Source organism: Glandiceps talaboti, chromosome 20 (assembly GCF_964340395.1).
Source record: "Glandiceps talaboti chromosome 20, keGlaTala1.1, whole genome shotgun sequence".
Taxonomy (NCBI): Eukaryota; Metazoa; Hemichordata; class Enteropneusta; family Spengelidae; genus Glandiceps; species Glandiceps talaboti.
The window spans coordinates 7,419,762-7,431,201 of record NC_135568.1 but is presented as its reverse complement, the minus strand read 5'-3'; the positions used below and the strand labels follow the sequence as shown (position 1 = coordinate 7,431,201).

General features: G+C 35.4%; 1 protein-coding gene across 1 annotated transcript; it reads right to left on the bottom strand.

Moving 5' to 3' along the window:
* Nucleotides 1–1,633: 1,633 nt before the first annotated feature.
* LOC144450481 (uncharacterized) lies at nt 1,634–8,690 on the bottom strand. Its single transcript, XM_078141102.1, has 4 exons — nt 8,665–8,690; nt 5,149–5,513; nt 4,028–4,105; nt 1,634–3,422 (listed from the first exon to the last, which is right to left on the bottom strand). The coding sequence occupies exons 2-3, from the start codon at nt 5,449–5,451 to the stop codon at nt 4,064–4,066; spliced, it is 345 nt and encodes a 114-aa protein (XP_077997228.1). The 5' UTR covers nt 5,452–5,513; nt 8,665–8,690; the 3' UTR covers nt 1,634–3,422; nt 4,028–4,063.
* Nucleotides 8,691–11,440: the final 2,750 nt, after the last annotated feature.

The window sequence follows — 11,440 nt, the reverse complement described above, 5'->3', positions numbered from 1 at the left end:
GCAGGTCGCAACGTGGTCGACAGTCATTCATTCCATTTCAATTGTGCGAGAAGTCAGTCATTTACAACTGTTCTATAGCGTACATCAGCCTCGAAGAGTGGTAAATGTGAGCAGTTCGTCGGCATGTACATGTGGTGGCAGGCAGTTGCTCTACTTCGAAGTATGTGAGAGTTTCGTATCATATCATTGTCAACGTCGCTGTCAGTAAGGGTATAAAGTCGTCGACCGGCCGTGAATAGATCTAACCATTCTTCGGGGGAAGAAGCGGAAGACGCCGTCCGAATAGGAACCGTTATAACGTAACTGTGAGCCACTACACTTTATATTCCAAATTATTCGTTCAATGACCCACTCCGCTGTCCTTGGGATATTGTAATTAATCGGTACTATTTATACGACTGTCATCTATTTTCGCACGTAAATTATACGGTCTCAAGCTTTCTTATTTACGAACTGAGCCCAATGCAGTAATATTTCTAGCGACAATCCTCAAGTATGCACTGTCCCACAGTAAAGATACCATACTGTAACAATGAAACGCGTATGATCCAACTTGTTTTTTTTTTCTTCTGCAATTGTAAATAATTGTAGGTTATTCAAAATCGTGAAATGACTCTCTAGAACCCATGGTTTATATAAATGACTCCTTTCCTGGAGTGGCTCAGCTTTAAAGGTTAACAATTGGGTATTAAAAGCTACGTCAGAATGATTGACAGATTTATTGTGATGGCGTCAGTGTGAGAACACGTATGCATTTAGTAGTCTGTCATTACATACCCACCCAAGTAATTTGTTGATCGAAAAAGTATACATTTCATCTAGGCACTAATTGCCAGGCTATGGTCCACTGGGTGTAATTCGCTCAGCATAGTTGTGAATTTCTCATTACAGTTTATTTTGATAATTGTTAGATATACTCCTCAAGGTGTCATTCTAGGTTGATTTATTTAAACAGAGGAGATGAAATTGACCAGACTCGTGAACTCAATTTCAGTGCTATTAAACTATGTCTACATTTTGTAAAAAAAAAAATACACAAAACTGTGCAAGTAAAACATGACAGCTAATTTCCAGTACGTATATGAACGCATTAATTTACATATGCTTTCTGATTATTGGATGGTTTGCAGTTTTAGAAGATCATTTTGGTGGATTTTTTTAATTTCATTTTTTTTTAAATTTCATTTTTTAATGATATTTTTTGTTAATGAACATGGCTGTGTGTTAGCGCTGTCGCTTCATGTGGAGTAAATTCAAGCACTTCTTGATAATTGTGTCAAAAACGAGGCACGTTTATTACTGTCAGCAGTCTATACATTTCATTTCGAGTTTCTATAGGCAGTGAGTTCAACATAGACATGAATTTATATAGAAAGTAGCGTATGATCGATCTAATAAACTTTTTCCGCAGAAGGAAGATATAATTTTGGAACCCCTACTGTATTAATTCAGTCAAATACGGAAACGTGGGCGGTTAGTGGTGATTAGTCTATTTCAAGTCGGTCTGGTAGCCAGTGTAAGTCAATAATACCAGTAATGTAACTGAACAGCAGGCGAATGATTACATTTTGACGGGACTACAGACAAATGCGGTTCTTTCAACTAATATTACAATATTTATTTCATACCTTTTTTCACATTACATGTCGGGTTACATTTTATTTCAATTAATTCATCCCCAAATAACAACGAATTGTAAGCTATTCGTAAAAACGGTAAACGTAAAATGTACATACACAAAATAAATTATGTAGCCCTTACGACATGCAGAACTTGCTGTGGGGCAAGGTTTTCTTACAATTTCACAATTACTTTTCACAAAAATTGAAAAAAATTGATGTCACCAATTGTAGTAAACACTTAAGGTATCACTAAACATATGATTTTTTACTCAAATGATGCTTTGTGTGTATCAAATCGTCACAAGCATGATTTGAAAAAAAAAATGTCGGAGAACTTTTGTTGCTATTTTGAAAGAATGGAAACATTTGTTGTAAACGATTTTTCAAGATTGTAAAATAGTTTGTTTTATTATTACTATGCAATTCATAATAACTTACAAAAGTAACACTTAACAGTATCCACTTTTAAAGAAATGTTCGCAAGGGAAAAAATCTACTCTGTCAAATATATGTCGCATACACTTCATTTATCCGACGTCCAATTTTAACCAATATACATATAATTTTGGCAACGTCAAAAATTTATTTCTGAAATAATCCGCTACGAAACAATCAAAATACACGTTATAGATATACCCTAGGTGGGTTAATGTGAACCAATCAAAACACGCCTTATAAATACATCTCTAGACGGGTCCGTATGAATCAGTCAAAATGCACGTTATAAATTCATCTCCGATGTGGTTCAGATAAATATACATGTTATATAAATAAGCCTCCAGGTGGATTCATGTGAACTAATCAAACACGTGTCATAAATACATCTCCCCGATTGGTTCATGTGAGCCAATCAAAATACACATTCATTATAAATCCATTTCCAGGATGCTTCATGTGAGCCAATCACAGCACACGTTATAAATACAACTCCAGGTGGGTTCAGATGAACTAATCAAATTTGTATAAATACACCTTCACATAAATTCATTTGAACTAATCAAACTACCTCTTTAGGGTTTAAATCCTTCAGAAAGTTCGCTATTACAAAAAGTCTACCAGTTGGCAACTGTTTCTTTTACAAAATAAAGATAAATATGAAAAACAAGTACAGTGAGGACTATCCGATTACAAGTGCAATATCTTTTTCCGCAAGGTGTACTTACCATGTCATCTATAGCGTATACACATATTGCATACGACATCCTTTATCAGTCTGTGCATATATTAAAGATATTTGTATTGTTTTGACTAATATTCATGTTTGATTTGCTAATATTCCTTTACAAAGTTTCACTTTTGTGGCGCATTCATGATGAAACGAATAAATGAACATACAAAGATAATGTTATAGTTGAAAATGTACTGTCATTCTCCTTTCACAATTTATTACATGTACCCCATATCTAAGGTAATGGCTTCGCAGTCCCGTAATCTCATGAGTACGTCTACTCTACAGCATGTCATGATGAACGTGTGACGTACGGTATATAGGATGAACCGTTCTTTCTTAATAACAACTTGAGATAAGATGAGGTTTTTTCAATGTCAAGGGAGTGATGAATTTGTCCATGATTGACACTGCATGGGACAGTCCAGGATTGTTTTCCGTATTTCCCACTGTAGTACGGGGATTTTTCCAAATTGCCAATGCGGTAGTCCAGGGACCTCTGGCAGGCGACGTGAATGAAAGCCAGAAATAATTCTGCACCGTAGCACCACACTCTAGTATAGCGTCAGTGTAACTATGAAAAATATCCACTAATACATTTCTGAGTTGTTGAAAAAAACGGTGCTAATATTCTGTGTAAAAATGAATAATAAAAAAAGGTTTGGTAAGTGATTGAGGGTCAAAGGTTAAGGTTCAGACTACCAAAAGCGGTCTGAGGTTAATGACATGCGTATATAATGAATACAATATTACTTGAGAAATATATGAATTATAAGAAAATAATAATGTCGACATATTAATTAAAATCTAAAAAAAAAGATGAGTTAGTGATTGACGTTAATAATGTATGCAAACTAAAATGAAAACTATTCAGATTATCTCAATCACGTGACTTTTGTGTGTAGTTAATCCAATGAATTCTGCTATCTAACTCGGTCTGTATTTATTGAATTAGACAGCTGCAGTCTTCATACAGTGAACATGGAGATGGGGAGAAGTTGTGATATATTGCTGTAGTGAAGATGGAAAGGCTATGACAGGTAAGTAAGTACAGTGGAAATAGGGCGGGCGTGATTTCCAAGTATACGTGACGATTTGGAAGCGATAACGTATAAATACAGTGAAAATGAGGAAGCCATGATATAATAGTGCAGATGGATGGATTTGATATGAAGGGTTTATAGAGTACCTGTAAAGTCTGTCTATCACAGTAGTATTATTATTGTACACCACATACCTGTTGAGATTACATATACCATAACTTTGGCAGCTATTAACGTGGACAGGAAATACCCACTGAAGGGGAACAGGCAGTCTGAAATGCAATATTTTTTGTTTTATTATTTGTCAATATTTCCCATATATCTATAATTTGCTTTGGATTACACCGAGATTTAGATATCCTTGTGGTTTTATGTTCAATCTGACCTGATCGCCAAATGACAGTCCTTTTCGCATTGACATGAATATGGGGGAAAATGACGTTAAAGTGTATAAGCCTTAGGTTGGGTTTTCACACGATTTAAGAAACGGCATGTATTACATTTTGACGTGAATATTAACCCACTCGTCGTTAGTTAAATTCAGAGCGAGTCAGTGTGAGTAAGAAACGCGTACACATACACATATAAGCTTACAGAGGCAAATAAACATACTAGTCTATTGCCATAAAGGGCGGCAGAATGAGTAAAAACAAGCGCGTGCGTGATGACTAGTGCATGTCAGACAGACAGACAGACAGACAGACAGACAGACAGACAGACAGACGCAGAGTTAGCAGAAATGTCACACTTCCGTCGTCAGCTACATTAATTATAAAACATTTTCCACCATTTTCTAAAAATATCTATTTCATGTATATCGAACTATCTGTTGGCATGGTAACCGTTTCATTTTTTACTCGCTAAGTAGAACATTGATATTTTAAAGCAAATATCATTAATTCTAACAAATTATTAATCTGGTATTAGAAAACCATTAACCTTATTCACATCATTGAATGACAAATGCTCTATTGCACAGCGCTTGGTATTACATATACATATATATTTACTGTGCTTTCATCTTCGCCATTAGCCGATGTCGTCACATCCAATAGCGTAACGATATCAAATTTACAAAAGCTGAATTTATGTAACCCCGTGACGTCATCCTGAATCCATTGTGTATGTATTTAAAGAGCAGCGGTGTATTTTCTGTCTGCACAACAATTCGGTATATTATTTTGCCGAAACCGTTAAAACACTTAACAACTATTAACTACCTTAAAATACAGATTATTCAAATTGCATACCCGCATTATTCAAAGATATTAGATACGCTTTGTAAACAGTATATAATATAGGTGAGAATACTCACTTGGCTCACAGGAGTCGTTGTGCCATCACCTCCGCCGCTTGCATCTTCCGTATTGTTGTACGGTACCTGTCCTTTCCAGAAAAAACTGTAATATATCGCCAGAACTATTGCCGCGAGAGACACCGACAAAACGTAGGCAAAAACAGTAGCTAACCGCACCCACTTTTTGTTCGTTTTCATGCTCGACGCCATGTTGTTGGATCTTTTCTCAACACCTCCACTGGCACTACCTGAATAGGTGACATTCGGTGTTTTGTTCTGCGCATTTGGCGTAGTCATTGGGATACTGTTCTCTTTCACCATTTTGAACGGTTTTGCGTTAGCCCAATTTCCTGTGTCAGCAAATACTACGTAACATCGCCAGCCTACATGTATGATAACGTCTTAATATCACATATGAACATACCAACTGTAGACAACACAACATTGCATCTTTCTCAGTAGCAACAACGGTACGTCCTAGAACAACCTTGTTGAGAAACGCGGAAGTGACGTTTCTCACGCAATTAGATATTCAAATAGACTTCCATTTCATCAACCAGTACACAAGAGAAGCATATGATGGACGAATGAATACATTCAATGCGAAGGGTATTCCAATAGTGTAAAAATAGTTGACAGGAGAGAGAGAGAGAGAGAGAGAGAGAGAGAGAGAGAGAGAGAGAGAGAGAGAGAGAGAGAGAGAGAGAGAGAGAGAGAGAGAGAGAGAGAGAGAGAGAGAGAGAGAGACAGACAGACAGACAGACAGACAGACAGACAGAGAGAGAGAGAGAGACTAGTTTTTTATAATTTAATTCTGTCTTATTCATGTGCAATTAAAGTCGTCAATGTAATCTGTACAGTGTTATCTGTATTAAGGTTAACATGGTTATCACTTGGGGGTTATCACGTCGCAGCTTTTTTTTTGTATAGTGCATTTTAATGACAACATTTTAACATTTTATTTTGCTGTTTTGCTGAGTGTTTCTCTCTGTTGATCATAAGTTGAATAATGTAATTGTAACATTTTCATTAGTAACTTTGACTAGCCTACCATTTGTTCACTGTTTTTTTTTTTAATTTTTATTTTATTATTTTAAATTAATATTTGTGACGTTGTCGTCAAAATGAATGTAGTGTGGTCACATATTATTAACAAAGGCTGCGACGTTATAATCCCAAGTGATAACCATGTTAACCTTAATACAGATAACACTGTACAGATTACATTGACGACTTTAATTGCAAATGAATAAGACAGAATTAAATTATAAAAAACTAGTCTCTCTCTCTCTCTCTCTCTCTCTCTCTCTCTCTCTCTCTCTCTCTCTCTCTCTCTCTCTCTCTCTCTCTCTCTCTCTCTCTCTCTCTCCCCTCTCTCTCTCTCTGTCTCTCTCTCTGTCTCTCTCTCTCTCTGTGTGTCTCTCTCTGTCTCTCTCTCTGTCTCTCTCTCTCTGTCTCTGTCTCTGTCTCTGTCTCTGTCTCTCTCTCTCTGTCTCTCTGTCTGTCTGTCTGTCTGTCTCTCTCTCTCTCTCTCTCTCTCTCTCTCTCTCGCTCTCTGAATTTACGTTCTCGTTGATAATTAACTTGCATCGTTAGTACACACACACATACACACACATACACATGCACACACACACGCGCGCGCGCGAAACACCGTAGAGTTCAAATTTAAAAGATGCTCAAGGGACAGTTATCTAATAGAACATGTTCACTAACCAATTAAGAGTAAACAATATGAATTATATAGCGTACAAATATCGCTTTGAATACTGTAGTCCACTAAGAAAAAGCGACCACTTTTAATTATTACACCAGCCCTAATCATGTTTTCATCGGCCAAATATATGTATAAGGCTAAAGTAACATTTTATCTGCTTATTTTGCTATTTTTAATTAATTGAGAATGAAATTTTTCAATTGATTTCATAATTGAAGCGTCCAGTTCTGACTGTGACTTCAATAAACAACAGTATGGCTGTGTTCGCCTAATCACAATGCCGTATATCAACATGCTCGTTTCTGTCAATAGAACGTGCTATCCCTATAGGATGTGATTTAACTTAAGTTTTCCTGAAATGTGGATGTAACAATAACAGTGACTGCTTAGTACGTATACACCCAAAGCCACGACGATTGTCTAACGTGTGGTTTTAATCGTTAGGCCCATTATGCTTAGAGTTTTTTCTTCGAAATGGGTTGACCAAATTCTCAAGCCTGTGGGAATGGCCACACTGGTCATTGATGTATTTCGCTCAAAAGTTGACAAAGATAGTAACATACGGGTCTGATATATACTGTGTTATGTAAATCTAAAGGCTTGTCATTCATTGTCAATGACTTGAATTTCTCTAATAATTGTAAATTTATTGACCATCTTGTAATGATTATTTTTAAAGGTCGCTGTATAAACCAATAACATTGAGGAGATCGTTTTGACTCAGTACTTGACACTTGATTATATATCTCATTATATATATATGTATGTGCACATCAAGATAATAGTTTAAGACACGGGAAGATCTAGGTAATTAATACGTAGATTTCAATCAAGGATTCATCACATCATAGTTCATTGTGCCTGTAACTGTGTGCGAGAACTTGACCTGTTGGTATGGCGAAAAGTACCTAAACTATGCAAATTAATTACTTTGATATGCATGTTTTGTGCCACATAATTATGGTTGTACTGTTCCATCTTAAATAGGGTATTGTTACTTCCCATATAAACAGTTATGTTGTAAGTAATAATGTATTTTGCTACATGCTCATGAACAGTTATTGAGCCTCATAGTCCAAATAAACAATTAAGACATCATTGTCAACATTTACCATACAATTATTCATATATATCCTGAAGCATTATATTAAATAATAAGTGTACAATAATATTGAAGTTAAAATCATCTTGATTACTAGAATATATATATATATATATATAGTTTTGGTAGTACTGGAACTCTTTCTTGGTTGTAACTCGGAGTTTCACGCATTGCGCGATCATCAGACAACATCACGCAATGCGTGAAACTCCGAGTTACAACCAAGAAAGAGTTCCAGTACTACCAAAACTATTACGCTCTGCCACTGCGGTATAGAGCACTGTCTTAGCAGATTGATACTCACCGAGTTATATATATATATATATATATATATATATATATATATATATATATATATATATATATATATATATATATATATATATATATATATATATATATATATATATATATATATATATATATATATATATATATATATATATATATATATATATATATATATATATATATATATATATATATATATATATATATATATATATATATATATATATATATATAGTGTACAAACGTTGGATGTTGGGGACCTGGTGCTTCCGAATGCATGGAATGCAAAAACTTCAAACTCGGAGAGGAATGTGTTGAGCAGTGTCTACTTGATCAGGGGTGAGCAACCAGTGATTCAAATTTGTGAAGAGTTAGAGTTTTGTGAAAATAAAATTGTGCATGAATGAAAAAAAAGATATATCACCTTCCCGTAACAGCTTTTGATGTAAACAATCGTTAAGCACTTTTGTACAACAAGAGCCTTCAGCTGATGTTCACAAGTGTCACAACTTTGTTAATTCTTGCACTATAAATAAATTTGAAAATAAAAATGTATCCCAGTCATTGATATATAATTGTTAATGTTGTTAGCAAATACATGAAGTATGCAATTGTTTGCACTCTTTTACTGATTTCTTGTGCAAGATTGGAAAGAATTTTTTTTCAATTCTTTAATATTTTACAGACAATACATTGTTTCTGAAAGAGAGTGTGGATATTGTGATGTCGAGTGTGATGGTTCTTGTACTGATCCGGTAAGTTATATTGCATGTTTATTAGTCCACTAAAGGGGAGGGGGATTCCATCTGACCGTCCCTAATACAGTCTATTTCTAAGACATGCAATATCCAATTTTATTTAACCTAACACAATGGTGGCATATGGTGTGGGACTTATGCACGTCACATATTCAAATTTGACTGGTCATATTAGTAGATAATAATCAACTCTTACTCCATACGTCAACTACTGTAAAATATAGAGACTCCATTCTGTCTACCCCCATACTATCAGGCATAAGCTTTCTTTTAAGACTTAGCAATTGACATTGACCTTCAGGGCAAATTACCAAAATTAAGCCATAATTGAAGTTAACATGACTTACTGCATAACTAAGAAACTGGACTACAGAGAGATTCCATTTAAATTCTAAACCCAATATTATAAGGTGTAAGCTTCCTACAGAACTGTGATATATATAGAGGATTATGGCTAATCTTTCAGACTTTTTTCTGTGCTCCGAGAAACACACAGGTCATATCATGTATCATGTACAAATTGTTTGTGAATGTCGTAGGTAACTTGGTACACAAATTAGTTGAAAATCAGTCTGTTTGTTTCATAGAATGAAAAAACCTCTCCAAATGAGACAAATTCCCCTGCAAACAGCTGCTTAGATTGTGTGTCATTCAGGATTATTCAAATATGCGGCATTTGCATGTGAAAAACCCAGATATAGGGAATGTTTATATTTTGGTGATTACTTGCCAGTCATCACAAGTTCTCCACCTCCAAACATACAGTCAGTCATATGCAGAAATGGTCCCAGGCGCCGTCAGTTGCATGTTTAAGGCCTTGACTTTTGACTGAATGGTGACCGTATAGGGTGTAAAAATCAAAAATTGTGTAGCAGCTCTGGAACATAGAGATTTTATTCAAGTGTCTATTCCTATACTACAAGATGACATCGTTCTCCTGATATGACCTTTCTGTTAGTGTCTATATATTTTACGCCGATCTTTACCGTCCAAGTCAAATGTTAATAAAACAAATACAAGTTCATTAGTTTGTCACACAGAAGCAATGTACTTGAGGTGACGTGTCTGCTACTAAGACCTACACATTTTGATGACGTTCATGGAATTAAAAGTGTACTAAATATAAGGGAATTTTGTTCATATAGGGTGCTGATGATTGTACTTAGTGCTGCAACCGAAGCCGATAGAAGGACGCCCAGACTGTGACCAACCGCAACCGGAAAATAATATTTTTTAAACTTTAATCTTCATGAAACCGCTAGTATTTTAGTTACAGGCAATGCATAATTTTGCCAAAGTTGAAGCTTATAACAAATGAAGTTCAAATGCAGTACTTTATTCTGACCAAATTGCAGATAAGATCAACTGAAGACATAATCAGAGAAAATAATGAAGGCAATTAGTATGTTGTCTTAGCAACTATACTAATTCGGAGTCCAACTTCGGATCATAGTTCTTATCAAAATCTACTCAATAAATCAATTCTTTGGTTGACACTTATGGTTTTGATGTATTTAGACTTAATGCACTATAAAGCAATGAAGATATTATCAACTTCAATTTTGTTGTGTTGTGTTGTGTTGTGTTGTGTTGTGTTGTGTTGTGTTGTGTTGTGTTGTGTTGTGTTGTGTTGTGTTGTGTTGTGTTGTGTTGTGTTGTGTTGTGTTGTGTTGTGTTGTGTATGGTGTGACTGTATATGATGTACCTATAAAACTCTCTGAATTCCTTACTATCATGGTATCAATTAGGCCACGTTCAAGTTCTCACGTTAATATCTTAGCCGTACCAGGATGTGCCAACCCGGGGGTGCCAACTCTGAACATTGTGGCTTGTAATTTTCCTTTACACGTCAAGCATGTGGGGTGGGGGTTGGGGTTGCAATAATGTTCTGTAACATTACAGTGTGTCTACTTGTTTTCAACCTCTCATATATTACAAAACAAAGACAAACAGCGCCATATTTCTTTGTCAGAAAGACAGAAGATGATATACTTTGGCCACTAGAAGAACTGTGCTGAGGCAGCTATTGGATCAAATGTGAGGACGTACCATGATAGTTTAGTACAATATATTGTCTCTTTCGAAAGAAAAAAATCACCATTTCCCAGTTTTTCACAACAAAATTTAGTATATTCCCAACCAATCACGGCATATTCCACTAACTTTGTTTCAGATCACATAATATTTAGACACTCGCTGAGTGTACGGGTTTTCGTCACATTTTGTACAGAGTTTCCTTTCATGTACCGTCGCGTCGCGGCTTGGGATTTTAGCCCCCATTTTACCTTGTGTAGGGCGCCCTCTTGTGACTCTTCTTTCTAAAATGATTAAGGCGGTAACACAGCGTATTCGGATGAATGGCAAGTATTTAAAATGAAAATGCAACATTGATCATGTCCAACATAAAAATAGATTAATCGACACAAACATGATTGATAAAAT

Excerpts from the sequence above, each read along its gene's own strand:
- LOC144450481 (XM_078141102.1), bottom strand. The coding sequence starts at position 5,451 with ATGGTGAAAGAGAACAGTATCCCAATGACTACGCCAAATGCGCAGAAC. Across the intron at positions 4,106-5,148 it reads CAACGACTCCTGTGAGCCAA|ACTGCCTGTTCCCCTTCAGT; the intron begins GTGAGTATTCTC and ends ATTGCATTTCAG.